Source organism: Aspergillus foveolatus (genome assembly GCF_047715535.1).
Source record: "Aspergillus foveolatus strain CBS 279.81 unplaced genomic scaffold BDW70scaffold_8, whole genome shotgun sequence".
Classification (NCBI taxonomy): domain Eukaryota; kingdom Fungi; phylum Ascomycota; class Eurotiomycetes; order Eurotiales; family Aspergillaceae; genus Aspergillus; species Aspergillus foveolatus.
Window position 1 is genome coordinate 135,392 of NW_027396072.1, and position 21,285 is coordinate 156,676.

Sequence of the window (21,285 nt, forward strand, 5' to 3'; positions counted from 1 at the left end):
CAACACACGTCATCAACTTATAGTCGGGACGAGGTCGGGAGGGAAATCGTCATTCTTCATAACCGTGTCGCAAATCGGCAGATGAGGCGGTTTATTCGAACTGGTTACTGAAAATTTGTTTTTATGGCGAAGATAATGAAGAGCTGGAGAGTCTGGACACTGGCAGCTTACAGCATAAGGGTGGCGTCGGTGGCGTAACGGGCGTTCTCTCAGGCCGTATTCCGTAGACTGGCTTGTTTATGGTATCCCAACACCAGCTTAATATTGGTATGAGCATTGGTATTATAGGTAAGGCCCGGCTTTGGCTTTACACGGCCAATATAGAGAATTACAGGTGGGTGGGCTTGATCATGCTGATTCCGGAATGACATGGGCGCTGTCTGCGAAGTCCGGCAACAAACGCCGGCGGCTAGTGGCAGGGGTCTTTTGAGTCATCAGTGGCTGGTTTTCGAGGACTGTACAGTACCGGATTATCGGGGTCCTCGTATCTCAAGTAGGTTAGTAGAACCAAAGATCGAGGAATAACTAATGCCTTGCGCTCGGCAATCAGGGTGGCCAATTTAATGGAGATCGGCCTGAACTGAGCCTGGGGTAGATACAATGAAGGCACAAGTGCTCCGTGAAAGCAGAAGCCAACGGAATGTGCTGGTAGGCGCCAGAACCAAAGAGCGCAAAGAACGGCCGGGTGCCTGCCGCAAAAGATTCAGGTTACCGTGTCTTAATAATAATCAGGTGAATGGCCTGCCAATCCGGCTTCCGCGTGGCTTGACATCACGTTAATGTCGGCGAAGCGTTGACCGACTGACTAAGTTGCTTCGCCTCCCCTCATCTACCCCCCAGAGGTACTTAAGGCTTTCCTCCTTCCCTTTCTCTCGTGACCGTTTTCTTACATTTCCCTTCCTCTTATCTCAAGACAACTCTTGTCAACCCCCTCTTTCCATCCACCTTCACGTTTATTTCCTTTATTCTTCTCTCTGCGTCGTCTCAATAATTCAAAAACACAGTCGATTTAAGTCTAGCTGTCGACATCATGCAGATCTTCGTTAAGACCCGTAAGTATCCTATTGCTTGCCACCTACTATCATATCGAAGTGTCTGACTCCTTTGTAGTCACCGGCAAGACCATCACTCTTGAGGTCGAGTCCAGCGATACCATCGACAATGTGAAGACGAAGATCCAGGACAAGGAGGGCATTCCTCCTGACCAGCAGCGCTTGATCTTCGCCGGCAAGCAGCTCGAGGACGGCCGCACCCTTTCCGACTACAATATTCAAAAGGAATCCACTCTGCACCTTGTGCTCCGTCTGCGTGGTGGAATGCAGATTTGTAAGTTCTTTCGCCACTTGTTGGCCACCTTCCCTGCGACATGCTAACAAACTGGCAGTTGTCAAGACTCTTACCGGCAAGACCATCACACTTGAGGTCGAATCTAGCGATACCATCGACAATGTGAAAACCAAGATTCAGGATAAGGAGGGCATTCCTCCTGACCAGCAGCGCTTGATTTTCGCCGGCAAGCAGCTCGAGGACGGCCGTACATTATCTGACTATAACATCCAGAAGGAATCTACCCTTCACTTGGTCCTCCGCCTTCGTGGTGGTATGCAGATATTCGTTAAAACCCTCACCGGCAAGACGATCACGTTGGAGGTGGAGTCTTCAGATACAATCGACAACGTGAAGTCGAAGATTCAGGACAAGGAGGGTATCCCTCCTGACCAGCAACGTCTAATTTTTGCCGGAAAGCAGCTTGAGGATGGACGGACGCTTTCTGATTATAACATTCAGAAGGAGTCCACACTTCACCTCGTCCTTCGTCTTCGTGGTGGTATGCAGATCTTTGTCAAGACACTTACCGGGAAGACGATCACACTAGAAGTCGAGAGCTCAGACACGATCGACAACGTTAAGACGAAAATTCAAGACAAAGAGGGAATCCCGCCAGACCAGCAGCGTCTTATTTTCGCTGGTAAGCAGCTGGAGGATGGACGTACGCTCTCGGATTACAATATCCAGAAGGAGAGTACTCTCCACCTGGTCCTCCGTCTCCGCGGCGGCAATTAATGACTCTCTTTCATTTCGATCTTACGGCTCATCTACGGGTTAGCCAACCTGCGCGGCGTTGGATGGGTTTCTTATTCTTCACGGTTAATCTGGGCAAGCCTTATACCTTCTTTGTTGCCTCCATGTCACCTTGCCGGTGTTATGATAGTTCTATCCTTTATACTGAATGAAACACATAAGACTGTTTCTTGCACCTTGATTCTTCGTAGCCTAATTATACCTCAGTTAAAATCTCAATAGTTCACTTCCCGTAATCAGTAGCAGGTCGTAAGCAAGCACTCGAAGAATTCTGTCAGATTCAATACTCGAAGACTACTGAGTGGTCCGCCTTTCAAAGATAAAAAAAAAGAAAAAAAAAATACCCCGTAGCATATGTCTATTTTGTATCTAATATCATACTTCATGCCGGTGGCGAAGCCTCACGTGACAAATGCCGCATATCGTGGGGATTCTGAACAGCACCTTTTTTCTACTGTCCAAGTGAATGGAGGTGAAGAAACAGACAAGTTGACACGATGAGCAATCGGCCGGGATGCCCTCTTACTTTTATCATCTCGCGATTGAACTCTTCTCACGCCCTCAGTCCGACCTGAATAGCTTTACCAGAGACTCATCTCTGACGACATCATTATCTTTCGAGTCTGCTTGCGAAGCTCTTCTCCCCTTTCAGAAGCGACCGTCAAGCTCCTTGAGCCGAAGTTCGCTCAACCAGATACACAAAAAGAGTAGATGCGCCAGCCCCGACTCTACCAGCGAATCCTGTAACCACCCCGCAGCAAGCACTAGCTCCTCTTCGCCCGCACCGCGCTGTACAAGATCCCCCGCCTGCGCATTCACTCTCGAAAACGATCTGCGACTAGATAAAATCTCCGTTGAGTGCATCGATATGATTCCATCGCCCAGAAACAACCCCGTCACGACGGGCATCGGAACCGAAATTCTAGGTGGTCTTCGTACAAAGGGTCATTACACGCCGCTCGATCAGAAGACGTCCGATAGCGTTTGGGGGATTGTACATCTTTACCGTGACGCGAACGAAACGCCGTTTTTGGGTACGGATGAGTACCCGGCTGAGCTAAAAGGGTCTTCTGCAGCTGCGCGGCGGTCGTGTGCTGACGCTGAGCTCAGAGGAGGAAGCGGAAATGGCAAGGCGCGGGCCAGTGGGTCAAATGCAGGGTCAGAGTTGGCTTCGCAGGCTGATTACGACTGCACGACGCTGTGTATACTTGCTGTACCTTCTTACATGTCTGCTTCTGACTTGCTGGGGTTTGTGGGTGAGGCGACAATGGACGATGTTAGTCATTTCCGCATGATACGCACAGCGCGGGCGAACCGGTATATGGTGTTGATGAAGTTCAGGAGCGGGAAGAAGGCGAGGGAGTGGCAGAAGGAGTGGAATGGGAAAGTCTTTAACAGTATGGAGGTATGTTCTGCTTTCCTAATATGCTGATTCTTATACTGACTGTTAGTATAGCCAGAGACATGCCATGTGGTTTTTGTCAAGTCTGTCGAGATCCAAGGTGTCGACCCGGACGCGCAAGGTTCAAAATCACCAGGACAGCAAGCTTCCTTACCTACAACTTCCGTACAGCGACCCGGTGTGTCTTCGACGTCGCCCCAGCCCAGCACTCTAGCTGCAGCACCGCTTTCGACAAAACCCCTTGCCCCTCCCACGCCATCGTTGATCGAGCTACCCACATGCCCCGTTTGCCTGGAGCGAATGGACGAAACCACAGGTCTCCTCACCATCATATGCCAACATGTCTTCCACTGCACCTGTCTCCAAAAGTGGAAGGGTAGCGGCTGCCCTGTATGTCGCTACACACAAGACGACTTTCGCAAGACGAGCCAAGGCTTTCCGTTCGACGACGGAAACGTTGAATGCAGCGTCTGCCACTCCGACGTCAACCTCTGGGTCTGCCTTATCTGCGGCAATGTTGGCTGCGGCCGGTATGACGGCGCCCATGCCTTTGCGCATTACAGCCAGACTTCTCACGCCTTCGCCATGGACCTCTCAACCCAGCGCGTTTGGGATTACGTCGGAGACGCATACGTGCACCGTATTATCCAGAGTAAAACGGACGGCAAGCTCGTCGAGCTCCCCGCAGCGGACAACAGCGCGCTCGACCCACCCGATTGGACCGATGCCGTGCCACGCGAGAAGTTAGAAAACATGAGCGTCGAGTACACCCACCTACTCACCAGCCAGCTAGAAAGCCAACGCGCCTATTTCGAAGGCATACTCGAGCGCGCCGTCGATAAAGCCTCCCAGGCCAGTACGGCCGCCGCTTCTGCTCAAGAAGCCGCCGATACAGCAACAGCCACCCTCCACAGCCTCGAGGCGCAGCACCTCAAACTGACCTCCGAAGTTATACCCAGTCTTGAACGCGACAAAGCCCGCGCTGAGAAACGGGCGGAGAAATTCGAGACCATGGCGAGGAGGATGGAGCGTGAGTGGCGCGAGGAAAAGACTATGAATGAGAGTCTCATGGCTCGCATCGAGCACCTTACCAGTGAAGTTGAGGCGCTCAAGGCGAGTAATCTTGACCTCGCGGAGCAAAACCGTGACTTGACTTTCTTTATTAGTGGATCGGAGAAGTTGAAGAACCAAGGGGATGAGGTCGTGCAGGGCACTGTTAGTGTTCCAGATCCGCCGAGTAGTTCGAAAAAGAAGGGGAAGGGAAGGAAAAGGTGACCCTAAGTTAGTATTGAATATACAGATATTGATGAAATAGCAATAACATTGGTAGTCAATCACCATTAGGAACATTCTTAGATTCCTGTACTATACAATGTTAATATATGTTACACTTTCGCCGATGACAGATAATTTACACCCCTCTTCTTATAGCCCAAAAGTAGTTTCCCCAACTCTCCGATCCAGGTACAAACTTCCACCCAAGGCCGGGGAAATATACCACACCAGCGCATTTCCATCTCACCCCATCGAGTGCCTCACTCCCACTCCTCGCCACCGAATTTCTCTCCAGATCCACAGACCGCATCAACCCCTCGCTCGCCCAGCCCTCTAATTCATCTGGGTTGACGAACTTTTTCCACTCGTGCGTCCCTTTCGGCACGACACCAACCGGCCACGGCGCCTCGGCAATAACCTGGTTTACGAGCCAGGAAGGAAAGGTCCGTGCAATCGTTGAACCAATTAGCCATCCGCCGGGTTTGAGAAGACGCAGACAGTTGGTCAGAAAAGTGAGCGGGGTGATGGAAGCGTTTGTGTCAATGTGCTCGATGACCTCAAACAGAGTAATCACATCGAAGCCGTCTTTCCTTCGGACTCCAGCCCCGGCTCTTGATGCGTCCGCTGAATTTGATGACTGATTCGCGTTCGGTAATGAGGCGATGACGTCTTCCAACGTACAGTTCACATATTGGAATCTCCCATCGTTCAGGTGCGCCAAAACCTTGGGGTCCTTGCGAGCATGGTCACGCGCAATCTGGATAAGTGTCGCTGTGGGATCGATGGCTGTTATTGAGGCGGCCCGGGTAACTGTCCCTGATTTACACTCTGTAGACCCCGGGATGGGGATAGTTCGCGCGAGCGACTCGGCGAAGATGCCGCCACCGCAGCCGACGTCAAGATAGTGGAGTGTGTTCGGAGGGGTTCCGGGTTGTTTCGTAAGAGAGTCTGAGGAAGATTCGGCAAGGCAAGATGCGATGAATTCGTGGCGGATTGGATTCATTAAATGGAGGACCCGTGAGGGGCCCATAGGATCCCACCAGGAGCTGGCGAGGGAGGAGAAATGGGAGACTTCGGAGGCGGAAACGGAGGTGGAAGTTGAGTGGGAGCGGCGGGCGGAGGGACAACGGAGGAGGGATATCGTACGGAATGCCGGTCTGACCGATGTCATGGTCATCTTGGTGCGCTGGAAGTCCAGCAACCCCGGACTATTGATTATCGAGTGGTGGTGGGTTGACTGGTGACTGCGGTGAAAGGCTATCGGGACATGGAGATCTAGGATTAGTTAGCAATGCACTCAATTGCCTTGACAACAGAAGTATTGTGCCCACCATGGTAGATCGTGTGCAGCAGGCTATATTCAGCTTTTCAGGGTTTCGATGCTGTAGAGGATGAATGCTGGAGGTGAGAAAATGGAGGTGGAAGACGCGGAACAAACATGCCAAGACTTTGGATAAGTGGTCAACGCTATGGGACACACGATCTGGTTCGCATCCATTACCATGCAATAACAATGCAATAACAATGCAATAACAAAGTGCATCATACAGCCGGAACATGCACTTGCCATCGGGCAAGGGATTATCTGGACCGGAAAGGATCAGCAGGGATCCATTCCCCTCTTCAGACACAAAAGTACCAAGATGAAACAAGGGGACTGTATCAGAAGCTCGGTCCTCGCTGTGATTAGATTTACATCCACCGTTTCATTCACGAATCCGAGACGCTGGTCAGTTCGCAACTGAGCTAGAGGCTCGGACCTCACCTTCGTTCACAAGACCATAAGCCTTGAGCTTGTCGGGTCCCGTTGTTCCTCGGATGCTCGAGCACGAGGCTATGGACTGTTCGCCGAATTTATGGGTGCTGTTCATCGGGCGACTATTTAAAGCTTATTAAGATACACCTTGTTTTTATCATACCAACGACTACGGAGGAAAACATCTAATCTGGGATTGTACGGCATGTCTGAGCCCAAAGCTGATGGCTGCGACTTTAACGCCACGGCCAAGTTCTCCGCATGGGATATCTGCTGGACCCTGATCACGTTGGTGGTATATGCGCCCTTAACGGTGCTAGTATCGTTATGCCACCGGAATGGGCCATTCCGATGGGATGATGTGAAGGAGCAAATCCACCATGACCTGGTCTTATGGTACGTATTGGCAGGAGTATGTAAGGCTAGGCTAACTGATCAGTCTCGGACGTCGCCTTCCAGTGCCCGTAATACAGCACGCAAGCGATAAGACAGGAAGCAATATCAAAAAGTCGCGACGCTACGCTAATGCTCCATTCCGAGTTGCGGAAAAGGTACAAAAGCCTGAGTTCGCCGGACACTGGGTGTATTGCGACAGGTCAATTGAGTCTCGTCTCGAGGACGCGGACCTCGTCCTCTTCCACCTCCACGGCGGAGGCTATGTAATGGGTCACCCGCTTGATAATGCACCCGAGCTTCTCCTTATCGCTGAGGCGCTGTCGCGGCGCAACTATAGAATGGCTGTATTCTCTCTCGAATACACGCTCGTTCCCACCGCGCCGTTGCCGACACAACTTGATCAGGCCATTGCCGCATATACTTGGCTTGTAAGCGAACTGCACATAAATCCGTCCAAGCTATACCTCATCGGCGAATCAGCTGGTGGCCATCTTATTCTCTCCCTGCTCAACGCGCTATATGAACGAGCTTCAAGTCAAGTTCCGCTCGCCCTCCCAAAACCAGCGGCGGTCTTCCTGATTAGTCCCTGGGTAAACCTAAACCCATGCGGAGCTGACGCAAAAGCAAGGAACCAAGATCTAGACCCCCGCAGCGCGGCATTTAAACATGTACTTGAGCGCTTCTCCAACCTAGTCCTGCACGGAGCATCCCCCGCATACCTAAAGCTACACGGCAGCTTTGCACACCCAGCCACAGGACGCGGTTCGTGGAAGGACATTTTACCCGTGACAACCTGGGTCTCCGCGGGCACCGCAGAGCCTCTATTCCGCTTCGACATTGAAGAGTTTATCACGGTTGCGCGGCGCGACGGGGCCGATGTGAGGTTCGAGCTCGCGGATGGCAAAGTGCATGTTTGGCAGTCCGTTGAGGCCCGGCAGCAGGAGGGGAAATTCCTAGCTTTGGCGCTGGAGGAAGACAATGCACGGTTAATGCCTGGGTATCGACATATCGCGGAATTGATATATGATCGCTTGGAGGGTCGAGCGTAATTAGCACGTTAACTGATAATAGCCTTTATCAAGGGCATGTTCCTTTCGATTTCAGCCACGCCACCGTCATACTTCCTACAAGTCTTCTCGCACAGCAAGGGAGCCTGATAGGTAGGTGCAACGGGTCCCAACTCTGGCTGCGCCTTCCCATCACAAAGCTGTCCGGCCATTATCACGTCTCTCATGGTACATACCGCCTGGCGAAGCAGATGCAGTGGACTCCGCTTGTTTTCCCGAATTCGAAGCGGCGTCAATTGCGCCTTCCTAGGTCAGCGAGACTTTTCTTGGTTCGTCAAGCATGCGCAATAAACCCAAAAGCTGACCCGCTACACTCCTTCCATTCCTGTTCGCAACAATGTATTCATTTGGTATCAGCCCTATGATGGAGGATTTCTGAACGGATGGAACCAAACGCACAGTCCAATCATGTAGTTATGATTATATTCACTGTCACTATGTCAATCATTTCAGCAAAATTCTTGATGCTGGGTCACGATGTAAACAATAACCAACACAAGGAGCATCTACGGGGCATCTATCCCGATTAACTTTCTCGGTACCACTATTTTGGAAATTGGAACTCATAATATTCTGCTCAATAATACTAGTCACAAGACCCACGGATGTCGGACGATTACCGTTCTGATTGAAATAGTACGCCCACATAGTTCGATCCACTTGACTCCTAGGGAGGGGACACTAATACAGAGAGCGGAGGTAGATCCTTTCTTCGCGTCTTCTAGAAGCATTCTGGTTTCGGAGTGCAATGTTGCTTTTTTTTTATCCTGCGCTACGGTCGTAGTAAGCTGTTATGGATGCCTACGTGTGTAGCACGGGGCGGACTAGGCTAGACTAAATCTACGCCGTTAGTGAGCTGATGATGATGATCATCACTCGCATGGCCGTATCGACACCGGCCGTGTGTCTGTGTATCTGTGATTTACGGAGGATATTCAGCTACCTTCCCGTAGCGGGTCGGCCTGATGTATGACGGATGATAGTCAATTGGAGAGAGCGAGATAGAGGATGTTTGGTTATGGGTTCCAGATTCACAGGCTGTTTCAGGGCGCCTTTATGACGCTTATGAACTCCTGCGTAAGGGTGTAACAATGCTAGTACCTGGCCCATCCGTCTTGTTGACATTGTGGTACTTACCTACGTCTGTATGCAGGAGTGATCTCATGGCAAGTGGTGGAGCAGAGCCGTACGGAGTGCTGGGAAACCTGCATCGTTGCGATTTTCCGCCATCATCTTGTTTCAAGGGATCCCCAAATGTCCCAGACATGCTGGTATAACGGTACGCAAGGGATGTAGTTGGTACCTCGGCGCCAAGCAGTAACCTGGTAATCAGTTTGTACCAAATGAGCCAAGGGTCTCGTAGTAGGGTTACGTATAACAGCGCCCAGGCGGAGGTGGTGACGGCCGGGTCTCGACGAGTGACCATCGTTGCTTTGACTGGGGATATGCTTGTAGAGCAGGCCAGTGAGTGAGCAGACCGAGAGAACTTCGGTTGGGAAGGGTATGCACAGGGCGGTGGAACGCTCCTAGTCCAGATCGGATGATGAAAGGCTTCGAGAAGCTCCATGGCAAGCCGACCGTTCAAACCTGGGGAGGCCGCGGTGTAACTGCCGTCTTCGGATCACAATGCGTACGCACTACCACTTAGTCAATCCTGCTAATTCATGGATGATGCGGTTAGGGATACACGGCGCAAGCGCCCTCATCACATCGTCATCAGCCACGATCGAGACCCCTGAAGTCCTTTTTCCGGTTCCAGCATCACTCTGTCGCAAAGAGGGAGTGGATCAAATGCTATTATTAATAGTCCTGAGTTGACTGAGCTAAAACTGCTGAAGCCTGTGGCCTGGAGCGGCTGAGCCGGAGCAAAACTTGGCCTCCCGATCTAACCTGAAATGCCCAATGCATGGGCCGTGGGGCAGATCCTTGAACCACCGATTGGCTTCTACACGGGCCTCTGCAGAAGGAGTTTCCTAATGCTGAATGATGTAGGATCCAGGGAGGCAGGATTAGGAAAAGGGGGAGGGTGTCGTGAATTACCGCAGTTGCAACAGACCAGACACTATCCCACGGGCTTGTGCTTGCTGCTGTGACACCAGCATGGCCAACTGGCCATTTTTGTTGGACAGGCAGGCTCCTCTCGCCCAATTGCCGCCCTAACGGCTGGAGCCGGAGTGGCTCAGTGCCAATGCCACGAGTCGTGGGTGGACTTGCTTTTTCTTTCTAGAAGCTCTTTAGAAGGAAGTGGGCTGATCTAGTGCGCTGTACGAGTCCGTTTAGTGACCTTAGCGTGGATGGCATTTCCCACGTCAGGAAGCCGGAAACAGCAGGCTCCCTCCGAATCCGATCCTTCCTCGATGGATAAGCGAAAACCCGTCACAGATGATTCACGAGGGGCAGGCTCGCAACCTTCCATCATCTTCCACTAGCAGGAATAGTGGACGGGCTAAGGTCCCGGTGAGGCAAGGATGGCTCCTGTCAGGCTGGCTTCAAGCACCGGCCGTAAAGTGCAGACGGAGAAGGCAGAGAGAGATCCACTCTCGTTCGTAACCCCTGAAGGTCTGACGTAGGTCGCAGCGATGATGGGCTTCCCCATGCAGTCCAACGTGCCACGCGGTGCCCAGGTCGAAACTTTCTAGAAGGAAATTAGCTTCAAGCCGTTGTTCTGTAGACGGCGAATCTCACCGTTAATAGGGACCTCCTTTATGACTGCGACAGCGGGAATATGCCTCACCATCGAGGACTCCCCTGTCTCATGGAGTATGACCGAATGGCCCCTTGGTAGCCAGAAGAATTGCTTTTGTCGAGGCGCGCCGAAAAGTTAATCGAAGGGATCGAACGAGGTGCTCGGATGGTCGGGGCTGCCAGTTTGATTGGGTTCAAAACGATCGCCTTGTCGCACGATGGAGAGGTTAACGCACTGCACTGTTAAAAGGAAATTAGAATCAAAGACTTCCTTTTCAGTTGCGTGGCTGCATGGATCACGGCCAGGGTCATGTGTTCATCGTCTTTGAATCGAAGCATCGATTGCATCAGAGATCCATACGGGAGCGCTCCTGAATATCAGATGAGGTTATTCAGGGTCTGCGACGGAGTATACTCGTAGGACTAGTCTGTAGTAAAGACTCGACCCGTTTCATTATTAGAGTCGAGCGAAGAACGAGTGGCCCAGTCGATCGTCGTGTATCCACTGGGGAAGATGAAGCCAAAGTCGATGGAGGAGAGCGCCTGAAACCTGCGACAATTTCCGCTCTCTATTAATATTCAAGTATCTCCCAGGCTCAAGCCTTCACTTTTGTTGTTATATTGTCATTATTATCTGATCCTGTATCCACGCATCCGAACAGTAAGTCACGAGGTTCCCGCATCTTTTTTTGGCTTTGTATTTACTTCCTTGCCAGCGCGCTACTTCTCTCTCCTCCCCTTCCCTCAGGCCCCTCGGTGGTGCCAGTCTCCTCAACCTTCGCCCATTCTCATCCATCTGTGAGTCTATCTCTACCGTTTCCTTCGACGATCTGTATCCGCAATCCCGGCGGTGACGCAGCTCCGACTCGTGCTTGCCCCAGCTCTGCGGTATTTCTTCGTCTCAGTTTGTCGGGTGCTCGCAGGAGGAACCCTTCCCTGACCCTGAACCTGTCTTGGCTGTGTTATGGATTGTTGTCAGACGGTATCGAAACGCGACATCTTCTAGCTTTGCAACGCCTTCAAAATCATACCATCAGCCCCGGACTTTGGGGGCGGAGAACTTTTGCTCGAGCACTGTGCTAACACCCTGTCGCACTACACAGCTCTATCACTCCGGACCACGTTCTACGCTCCGAACCTCTCGAAGGATCATCTCCAAATCTCCGAAAGTCGCCCTTGCCTTTCGCTACCAGGAACCGGTCTTAGTGAGAGCCAGTCATCCGCCTCCTCGTACTTGACAGCCTGAGAAGTCGCAACGGTTCGCCCATTGTCGCGCCGTGCTCGTTTCACGCATTTTCCCTTGTCACTGCACCCGACCGCCTCTACTGTGACTCCCAAGAAGTGAAGGGACTTGACACAGCGGCTGAGCTTCGTTGGGCTGTGAACGGCTGAGATTGACGTGTTCGCACTTAGTCTCACCCCAGTATTTCGGAGACATTCTTGCGCCTTGAGGAAACCCGTCTCTGGGGCTGAACTCTCAAGTTTTCAGACGGTCACGACTCGGACTGTTGTCTAGTCGCTTATCCCATCTCAGTTTCGTGTCCTGCGCGCACTTGCTCGGTGGACGGCTACTCTTGGCTACGAACGCGGGCGATTTGTGGCTCACCGACATCGCATTTTATCATCGTATCTCCATAGCTACGGTTGCGCGACTTGAACGTGAGTAGACTCGTTTTTCTCTGTGCTCTGCTTTGCGCGGCTGCGCCGGGGCCATTTTTCGTTTTGTTCTCTTTTCTTCCTTTTTACGTGACAGCATGACCGCTCAATCAGACAGTCGCAAAAGTGGCCCGCTAATTATGTTTATAGGCTAGATTTGCGACTACCTAAGCCGATCTCCCTTCAAGCGTTCGAGTCTTTCCATCGCGTCTAGGAGCCTGTGAAAGAACTCCGAGGGGGTTCACAGTTGCGCGTCACACAAACTATCTGCAAGGAACCTTTTGATTTGTCCTGACTACCGCTCCTCAGCAAATAGCTGGGCCGGGTCATGGACATCACAACTATCTTAAACAGAAAAGCTTCTGTGGCAATGGTTGCGCCAGACGCCCAGTTCGATCAGCAACAGTTCATGCAGGCTTCCAATCTCAACACTTCGCCTTCCCCTGGGATGAAATCCGAACCCAACGTTTCCGAGGCGGCTAACCAGTCTGTCCTCTCATACCCCCCTCACGCTCCAATGAATCAGCCCCCGAACATGAATCAAGACATTCGGTATGCGGTTCAACAACCCAACCCGCAGCTGCCTATGCTGCAGAGTCCGTACGCGCCGTCAGGTTATTCCGCAGCCTCAGTCCCAATAAGCGCGCCCCAAGGACGACCGGAACCACCTCCCAAGACTTTCCACTGCGGAACATGCGGGAAAGGATTTGCTCGACGAAGTGATTTGGCAAGACATGGTAAGATACGCCCACGTCCGTCTAGCGTCATGATGATCTCTAACCTTTTTCTAGAGCGTATTCACTCAGGGATCCGTCCTCATGCTTGCGACTGGCCCGGGTGCGGCAAGCAGTTCATCCAACGTTCTGCTCTGACTGTGCATTCTCGAGTGCACACTGGAGAGAAGCCTCACATGTGTGAAAGATGTGGCAAGGTATGGCAATTCGAGTGTCAGTGGTGATTCTCTATGCTAACTACAACGTTGGTACTGCAGCCATTTAGCGATTCGTCCTCCCTAGCAAGACACCGCAGGATTCACTCTGGGAAACGGCCGTACAAATGCCCTTATGCCAATTGTCAAAAGACCTTCACCCGCCGCACAACATTGACACGCCATCAAAATCATCATACTGGAACCATTGAAGAAGCTGCTGCGGAAACTGAGGCCAACCTCAGACAAAACAAGGAAAGGTCAAAGGTGCCTGGGGATGGAATGTTTTCTGACCATGGCTCGGTTCATGGCTCAGTCCACTCAACGCCTTCTCCCGCGCATCACCCAATCTCACCAGGTGGTGAACTTCCCCCTCTAACTATTCCTCGTTCTACGGGCGAATACTACCTAGGCAATGGCTCTATCCCGGCTCATGTTCGAGGGGACTTTCAACAGGCGAGCCCTCGTGCGTCTCCCACTGCCACATCGCCGTCTCTCTCCAGCTATAGCAGCGCTCCTCTTCCTCGGCCATCGATGACTTCTCATCCATCGACATATGCGCCTCCTCAGCCACTGGAGCCACCTGCCACCAAGGACCATCGCCCTAACAGTGTAGGCGGAAGTCCCCACATGTCTAGCCTAGGCTGGCCCTCGCCTTCGCACTCTCCGGTGTCAGCACCCGACTTTGGATATCCTGAGCCAAGCGGTCCGCCGTATCCAGGTTCTGTGCCCCCTCATATGTATTTTCCGAACTCCACCATCCGACGCCCGGCGAGCACGGAACCCGAGAACTATGAGCTGAGGCCGAGACTTGGTGATAACTCGTGGTCTACGCCAGCTTAGCCAACTGGCCGCTTGCGAGAAATTTTGCTCGCATTTGAGCCATCGTGTCTAGCCAAGGCCATGCCTTGGGGTAATCGTATTTCATTTGTCTTGTCTTCCTGTTTTCGCGCACTCCTTCCCCGGTTTCTCACTGTCTTGTTTCCATGTTTTGCTTTCTATACATTGTTCTGGTTTCGTTCAGTATACCATCATGTTAGCATCTCCCAGTGTCTGGTATTAAGCGCTGGAAAGGAGTCTGGGTCGGGCTAGGCTGGGTTGGTCGGTTGATTATTATCGCCAAATTGGGCGTTGTGATTCCCTTTCATATCATCATTTGTGGCCCTCATGTGCGATTATGACCGAGGAAACGGAAGCATCTATAGAGTGGGAAATGGGTTTGTTTTATCTGGTGTTTTGTTTTCTTTACTCGAGGCTCGGTTGGGACTCGGATGGAATGGGACACTGGGGTTATGAGGCTTTTCCTACGAGTTTTTCTCTTGCTAATCTCCTTTGTCTGTTATGCTGACGTTCTTTGCTGCTGTCTATTACCTGTAAATGATCATCCTGTACGATATAGCGATCGCAAGAATACTGATATCTGACCGGCTGCTTAATTTGATACCATATATGCTTTGAGACGAACTCTACAATGCGTAGGAGCAAGTCGTGCCTGATGCCTCCTAAGGACTCCTCGCCGTACCCCTTCAGATACGTCTTGTCTTCGGGGCTTACCTAAATCTCGTCTGGCGCGCATCCCTCCTGGGACGTCGGAGGCACCTCACCCGCGCCTGTCACATGAACTACCTACATTAGCCTCACGTTCCTTCATAATGTTTTGTAGTCGCTCTTTTATTAACATAGTTGTATCGTAGCTACTCTAGGGAACGTGCAATGGGGAGGGACCCGCCAGTTTGCTCCTTGCGAAAATAATACGCTCCATTTCATCGTACCTTCGACCAGAGAGGACAGTACCCCATTCACATTAAATGTGCTTTTGTGATTTCCTCTGATTTGCATGCTCAGGAGATTGATTCAGACAGTCTCGTTATTAATATGCAGGGGTAAGTCTGCTTGCTATATATACAGATATTTACCCTGATTGGTACGATTGCAGTAGACACTGCAAAAACACCTTCAACGCCATTAACCCATTACAGACACGAATCATACAGTCTAGTGCGCACTCGTCCAAGTTGTGATAAAACGGAATAGAAGAGTTCGAAGTTCACTACGAGAAGCCATCTAACCCCGAGAAATTCGAGCTCGAGCCCATCATGTCCGGACAAGAACATGTCGGGGTAGTGGAGGAAGATCCCCGTATAACTTTACCGAGTAAAGCAGCGCCGAACCCAGCTGCTGAGGTTCCTTTTCCTGCGTTGAGGAGGCCGAATCGAAGGAAGACTTCAGATATTGTAACGAGGATGGAGATGACGATTAGGACTATGATGATCCATGTTTGATCTATTTGAAAATTAGTAGGGAGGTTATGGGGTAAAAGGGACACGCACGGGAAGTATTGCTATCTGCGATACTGTCTGAGAGGATCTCAGCGAGGTCGAGAAAGACACGGCATCGCTCGTTGAGGACCTGGATACGAGGCTTAATTTCGAGGTATTCGCGGACGGCAATGTAGAGTGGGTAAAGCGTTGGCTCGCTTTCCCAGAAGAAGTTAGGGACGTCAAGGACATTAGAAGCTGCAATTGATTTGTTAGCGAACGCCAACCATGTGCTCATTTTGAGAGATGACGTACAGAGATTAACTTCAACTCGACTCTTAAATAGCTTGCCTAGGATGCGAAAGACCTCTTCTCGTTTTAGACCTAGTTTCCCTGTCATGGCAAGACGGCGTGGGACATCCTTTGCCTCCGCCATTTGACGGGCCATGACTTCCTCAAAGAAGCATAGTTTCGTGCTTTGCGCTATGCCATGGCTGATGGCTAGCTTGATCATGTGGTCGCCACTTCGGAGAGTGATCATATCGTTGTAGACGCGCGGACGGGAGATTTCGGTGGAGTACTCAAAGTGGAATTCTTCAGTCTCAAAGTCTTCTTCCTGTAGCGGTAGAGTTGCGAGGGTTATTGGTGACCCTGTTGCAGAGGAGGTTGCGAATGCCAGGTCAGCGAGGATATCTCTTTCTTGCTTCGCTGTGAAGTTCCAGAAGACCACAACGCCGTAGCTGAATACGAACATCTCGGCCACGTCGTATGGAAGTCTTGCAGGCGTGGAACCAGGAGGCAATATTTGCGAGTGGCCATCATTAGCAGTTCCGTTACTGGAGCTTGGCTGCCCATTCCGCTCGTGGTTTTCGTGCTCGTCCGGTCGACCCTCCAAGATAGAGTGCTCTTCCGACTCTATATAATCCTCGTCGTGATCTCGCAGCTCGTTTCGTTCAATCTCCTCATCTAATAATGACTTTCCACCAGGCTTCTTCACCAACGGACTGCTCCGTACCCTGTAACCCTCGTGCCCAGGCAACAACGGCAAATGATACGCCGTATATAGACAGTCATCATAAAGTTTGGTTCTTCCACCATGCGTATCCTTCACGAATGATGAAAGAGAACTCATCTTGTAAGCCTGCGCGGTACAATATGCCGTAACACGAGCCAATTTCTCAGCACGACGGGCTTTCGGCAGTCGCTCTGCATAACTCTTCGCTCTCTCTGGTGCAATCGCCCTCTTGCGCGTCCGGTCTTCCTCCGCCAGTAACGGCGCAAGGTCGTTATCGACACCGAAATCGCCCCTGAGCTTCTTCTTCTGTGCCAGCAACGTATGTCTCACAGAGTCGGGGTCAATGTTCTTGTCCCTCGCAATCCGTTGCACCAATTCTTCGTCCACTATCTCATCATCCAACCCTTGCTCCTCTTCTTCCTCGTCCTCATCTTCAGGTTGCGGCTCAACCCCTTCCTCGGGAAGTAGCACAAGCTTCTCGCTAACTTTTGTTGTACGAGGTGGCAGGTGTGGTTGAGCCGCTAGACGTCCGATTGCGGCTGCTGTGCTGGATGCATTGGCGCCGCTAGTGGCATTTCTACTTGCGCCGCCTACACCCGAGCCGATCAAACCGCCTGTTGCGGAAGGCAGACGGGGTCGCTGCCGTAATCGTGCTGCATCGGGTGGGTTCCGCTGTTGCATTGAGGGAATGTCGGAGGCATATTGGAGGACGTTATCGACCGTGATGAAGCGGGTGGCAGCTGGGGAACGGCGGCGACGGGGTTGCGCGGATGAATGTTGTTCTCGAGAGTCAGTCACCTACAGATATAACCATAAGTATTAACAGTGGCTTGCTGAAAGACAAACGAGTGATCAGAATGGGATAATTTACCAAGACATGCGGACTTCTTTGATTAGGACCCCGACCTCTTGAAGAAGACATGGTCGTACCCGTTCGGGATAGTGACTTATGTCAAGTTGCTCAATAAGACCCCAACTCGAGCTTCAGAACAGATGATGTCCCGCACTACCTTTCCGCAAAGCTGATATTCGCTTAAAGTACAAAATTTAAGGCGTTTCTGCTCAATCCATCAAAAATTCCTGTAAGATATGGCGACGAAATAATGAAGTTCATTAATCGCCTTCCCAAGCTCCCCAAGCCCTCACCGCCTTTCGGAAGAAAGCAGCTCAAAGCGGTAAGCCATGGCAGGACATCATGACGTGAGCGGAATATTTCTGCCGCTGTTGAACTGATACGTGGAGTTACAAAGTCAAAATTACCGGTACTGAAACAGGACCGGCGTCGGCCAGCCACGTGTGAGTGGGGGTGGAGCCCGGATTGGGTTTAGTGGCTGTCGTCTACACTGACCTTCACTCTTTGAGTGAGATGGCTCAGGGCTGGCATGTGGTAATTCATATCCTTAATCATTGATCGAAGGATCGGTAGAAGACGCGGCAAATTTCGTTGTTTGTTCTACGTGATTTATCAGATTGTAATGTCTATCGTCATTAGGAATGCTCAATCTCTCTGCTCGAACCACCCAAGCAGTCACTTCATGGGTGGAGACGATATGGCAGGAATTGACCCCAACTTCTAGCTCTGGAGGGGTAAGAGGAATCGATTGGATCATAAGAGCTAGGAGCAGTTGCAAATAGCACCATGCGGGTACAAGCGTAGAGGATTGAGTGACCTTGTTTCTAGTTATGAACTCTATTAATTCTGGGTTCGGACTCCTTGCAGACAGTCCAAAGCTCCTTGCCTATAATCTATATTTTGAAATCTAGCCGTGTTCTGCTAGGTATAGTTGTTGACACGACTGTGATTAGCAAGATGCGATTATGCAAAAAAAAAACATCAAATGCAGCTCGGAGGTCATGCAACACGCCTCCAGCTTTGGGGAATTATGCAGAAAACAGAATGCGTTCAAAGGGCATCAGCAACAGAACTGTGCTGTACGAAAACAATTCTGGTAAACGCCAAAGAGAACAATGTATTCATGTCATATACAAGGGCCATGCGGTGACGAATCATTTAGAGTCCGTCGCGGAGTCGCCGATCTTCATCCCAAATCTCCTTTTTCATCCGTTGGAGGCGAACATGCTGTTTCTGTAGCTTCTCTAGTTCTGCCCGCGGCGGGTCAGGGTGGGCTGCCATTGCGTCGTGCAGTGCACGATACTTGGCATAAAATTGTTTAAACTTTTGTGACTTTTCCCGCAACTGTCGCAGAAGCAACTCGCGACTGAGCGGGGGCGACGCGCTCCCGGTGCTGCCGCTCGAAGCGCTCACTGCCCGCCGCCGTTTGTGATCCAGATCACCATGCAGGCGGCTAGCACTCTGAATTGAGGGCCGCTCTAAGTCAGCCTTGCGTTTCAAGGAGTTTGTCGACTCGGGTGTCCTCGCCACTCCATTTGGTTTAGCTGGCAGTTTTGTGGCAGGTCGTTCTGTTGTTATACGCGGTCTTGACATCTGACTTATCAGCGGCGAAGATGATGAGCTAGAGGTATTATTTTGGCTGGATGATCGGCTCCGGCTTTGTGGATCAGAGGATTTAGCGGGAGGTGATGGTGCAGGAGGAGATGTTTTGTTGGTGGACTTCTGGCTTGGCGGTAAAGATGATGGAGGTCTTTTGGTTGCGGTAGGTTTGTTGTGAGAAGAAAGGTCTGGTTTGGGCGCCGGAGCATCACTCTGATCAACTCTGGGAGTTGGTACATGGGAAGGTTCTCGGGAAGCTTTCGAGTCAGTGAATTTTGAGGTCGGCTTGGGCTTCGGTTTGGGCTGTGTCCGCTGGAGTTGAGATTTCTCTGACGAAGAAACGTCTGGTAGCTCAGTGTCGTCTTCGTCTGAGTCGTGTACATATTCCGCAGACTTGAATTTGCTCTCCACTTTCGACGGCGGTTTTCTGTCTGACTTTTTGGTGACACGACCAGTCAATGTGCTATTGGCTGTCGTCTTGCCCTTTGCGGGCGGCCGTTTAGCATTCTTCTGCGTATTCATACCGGACTTTGAAGCGGCGCTAGACTCGCCAGTCTTGCTTGAGCCCGAACTGCGTGCAGCAGATTTGTCGGCCTCCTGACTTGTTGTCTCTCCCTCCTTGCTAGTTTCGTCAGAAATTTGTATCCTAGGAGTCAAAGCTTTCTTTATAGGGCCTGTCCGCAAGTCCAGCCGCGACAGACACTTGCCCTTCCCACGCTCTTCCTTAGGGAGTAAGTTCTGCCACAGTTTATCGGAGCGGGAAATCCTCATGCGATCAAATGCTGAGATGGCATTTTCTATCGCTTCCTGCCTGTCTTCCTGAGACGGGTAAGGAAATTTCCACACGTCCAGCTCCCTATAAACTTTATCGCGAAGATCGAACTTCTCCGGGTCGATTCGGTTCTCAATTCCGTACTTTTGAGCCAACGTTGTACAATCTTCGATGGAGGAGCGGGTCTGGCGGGCGAGAAACTTGGTTGAGACGGCACGGATCGCTAAGAGGTGAATGAAAGGAATCTTGAGAGCTTCGAGGCGGAGGCGGTCTTTGTTCTGAGACAGTGGAGCTGAGGTGGGAGTGAGAGGAGGGATCGAGACAGGTGATCGGGCAACGCCTAGAGCAGGGCTTGAGGATACTGAGCGGTTGGCGTTTGACTTGGTCTTCAGCAATCTATCCTTCTCCAGCTCCACCTTACTTGAGGGCATACGAGCAAGGAGCTTGCTTGATCGGCTGTCACCCGCGCGCAGAGCTTTCACTTCAGAAATATCGGTGATCATATGAGTCTTCTTAGATTCTTTCCCTCTTTCAAAAGCACTCAAGCTCAGCTCGAGGTTGGCCAGAGCTTGGTCGGTGGCCGCGGTTGCCTCTTGGGCTTTTTGGACCTCTAAGCTGTGACTTAGAACGCCAGTGAAGTATAACGTCCCATCTCCAGTGGAGTCTTTTGTGTATATCTCAGACTGGTGGGATTCGGGCGTGGAATGGAAATGCTGTGACTTGTTTGAGCCGTAGTAGAGGGTTTGGTGCTTTCCGAGGCGGATTCGGGCTGGTTGGTCGGCACGAAGACTCTCGATCAGCTCGTCAAGGGTACTCTGGGCGAGATTCAAACGCATTATCTGAGCAGATTTGGCTCCGGTATCGTCTCCGAGGCCGTCTCTTAGCAGAGACAAGCCCCCCTCGGGAATTTGTAGGGTGGGCATCAGGCCGATACCAACGAGTGCGGTATGTAGAGAAGGACGGTCGGGCCGGCAAACGGAGATTAGTACAGACAAGGTTGGATTCGAGGTCCGGGACAGGGACGGAGAGCAGTTGAGAGCTGCAGGTCATCGGCGGAGTATACGAGTGGGAGAGTCGAGACAAGGATACGCCATGAATCAAGCAACGAACCGTCGAGAGGCTCAAGGAAGGTTTGCGTGTGAAAGGGCAGACCAGGGTATGAACACAGCCAGACCCATGGCAGAATGGTCTTGGAGCCAGGGTAGAAGAGGAGAAGGAAGGTGAGAGGAGAGAAGAGGAGAGTAGGAAGGGGAGAGGGCGAGATGAGATGAGATGATGCCGAAGAAACCAGGCCTGGGAAGCGTAAGGCGGAGCTGACCAGACAAGGCGGGTGGGGAGCAGCCGTATTCTGGTTTCCGGGCTGTATTATTGTCGTTGTTTGTACCAGAGAAGGCTATAAAAGGGAAATAATAAAGATAAATTATCTCTGAGGAATTTTGATACTCCGACAAGTATTACCAATAATAATCGTGAAAGGGCTCCAGTAGTCCGTATCCATTTTGATTAATTTATGGTCTCGTTGCTTTACCTCTTTCGCCAAC

General features: G+C 51.3%; 8 protein-coding genes across 8 annotated transcripts; 4 read left to right on the forward strand and 4 right to left on the reverse strand.

The window, feature by feature from the left end:
• The first annotated feature begins 828 nt into the window (after window positions 1-828).
• On the forward strand, window positions 829-2,257 carry BDW70DRAFT_130233 (ubiquitin family protein). The gene is made up of 3 exons (XM_073735763.1): window positions 829-1,052; window positions 1,111-1,326; window positions 1,385-2,257. Exons 1-3 carry the CDS (start codon window positions 1,031-1,033, stop codon window positions 2,062-2,064), a joined length of 918 nt encoding a protein of 305 aa, XP_073598841.1. The 5' UTR covers window positions 829-1,030; the 3' UTR covers window positions 2,065-2,257.
• Window positions 2,258-2,559: 302 nt separating this feature from the next.
• Window positions 2,560-4,807, forward strand: BDW70DRAFT_130235 (putative RING and UBP finger domain protein). Its single transcript, XM_073735764.1, has 2 exons — window positions 2,560-3,487; window positions 3,539-4,807. The coding sequence occupies exons 1-2, from the start codon at window positions 2,597-2,599 to the stop codon at window positions 4,757-4,759; spliced, it is 2,112 nt and encodes a 703-aa protein (XP_073598842.1). The 5' UTR covers window positions 2,560-2,596; the 3' UTR covers window positions 4,760-4,807.
• Window position 4,808: 1 nt separating this feature from the next.
• On the reverse strand, window positions 4,809-6,272 carry BDW70DRAFT_130236 (3-demethylubiquinone-9 3-methyltransferase). Its single transcript, XM_073735765.1, has 2 exons — window positions 6,091-6,272; window positions 4,809-6,034 (listed from the first exon to the last, which is right to left on the reverse strand). The coding sequence occupies exon 2, from the start codon at window positions 5,934-5,936 to the stop codon at window positions 4,896-4,898; it is 1,041 nt and encodes a 346-aa protein (XP_073598843.1). The 5' UTR covers window positions 5,937-6,034; window positions 6,091-6,272; the 3' UTR covers window positions 4,809-4,895.
• A 13-nt stretch (window positions 6,273-6,285) lies between these two features.
• Window positions 6,286-8,493, forward strand: BDW70DRAFT_130238 (alpha/beta hydrolase). The gene is made up of 2 exons (XM_073735766.1): window positions 6,286-6,911; window positions 6,955-8,493. The coding sequence occupies exons 1-2, from the start codon at window positions 6,721-6,723 to the stop codon at window positions 7,958-7,960; spliced, it is 1,197 nt and encodes a 398-aa protein (XP_073598844.1). The 5' UTR covers window positions 6,286-6,720; the 3' UTR covers window positions 7,961-8,493.
• A 413-nt stretch (window positions 8,494-8,906) lies between these two features.
• BDW70DRAFT_130239 (uncharacterized protein) lies at window positions 8,907-11,228 on the reverse strand. The gene is made up of 2 exons (XM_073735767.1): window positions 10,664-11,228; window positions 8,907-10,613 (listed from the first exon to the last, which is right to left on the reverse strand). Exon 2 carries the CDS (start codon window positions 9,543-9,545, stop codon window positions 9,042-9,044), a length of 504 nt encoding a protein of 167 aa, XP_073598845.1. The 5' UTR covers window positions 9,546-10,613; window positions 10,664-11,228; the 3' UTR covers window positions 8,907-9,041.
• A 977-nt stretch (window positions 11,229-12,205) lies between these two features.
• Window positions 12,206-14,257, forward strand: BDW70DRAFT_115784 (putative C2H2 finger domain protein). The gene is made up of 4 exons (XM_073734635.1): window positions 12,206-12,322; window positions 12,470-13,056; window positions 13,111-13,250; window positions 13,311-14,257. The coding sequence occupies exons 2-4, from the start codon at window positions 12,648-12,650 to the stop codon at window positions 14,088-14,090; spliced, it is 1,329 nt and encodes a 442-aa protein (XP_073598846.1). The 5' UTR covers window positions 12,206-12,322; window positions 12,470-12,647; the 3' UTR covers window positions 14,091-14,257.
• Window positions 14,258-15,115: 858 nt separating this feature from the next.
• BDW70DRAFT_130243 (RMD1 family protein) lies at window positions 15,116-17,592 on the reverse strand. Its single transcript, XM_073735768.1, has 4 exons — window positions 17,392-17,592; window positions 15,821-17,318; window positions 15,578-15,763; window positions 15,116-15,530 (listed from the first exon to the last, which is right to left on the reverse strand). The coding sequence occupies exons 1-4, from the start codon at window positions 17,440-17,442 to the stop codon at window positions 15,298-15,300; spliced, it is 1,968 nt and encodes a 655-aa protein (XP_073598847.1). The 5' UTR covers window positions 17,443-17,592; the 3' UTR covers window positions 15,116-15,297.
• A 631-nt stretch (window positions 17,593-18,223) lies between these two features.
• On the reverse strand, window positions 18,224-21,085 carry BDW70DRAFT_130246 (uncharacterized protein). Its single transcript, XM_073735769.1, has one exon. The coding sequence runs from the start codon at window positions 20,665-20,667 to the stop codon at window positions 18,532-18,534; it is 2,136 nt and encodes a 711-aa protein (XP_073598848.1). The 5' UTR covers window positions 20,668-21,085; the 3' UTR covers window positions 18,224-18,531.
• Window positions 21,086-21,285: the final 200 nt, after the last annotated feature.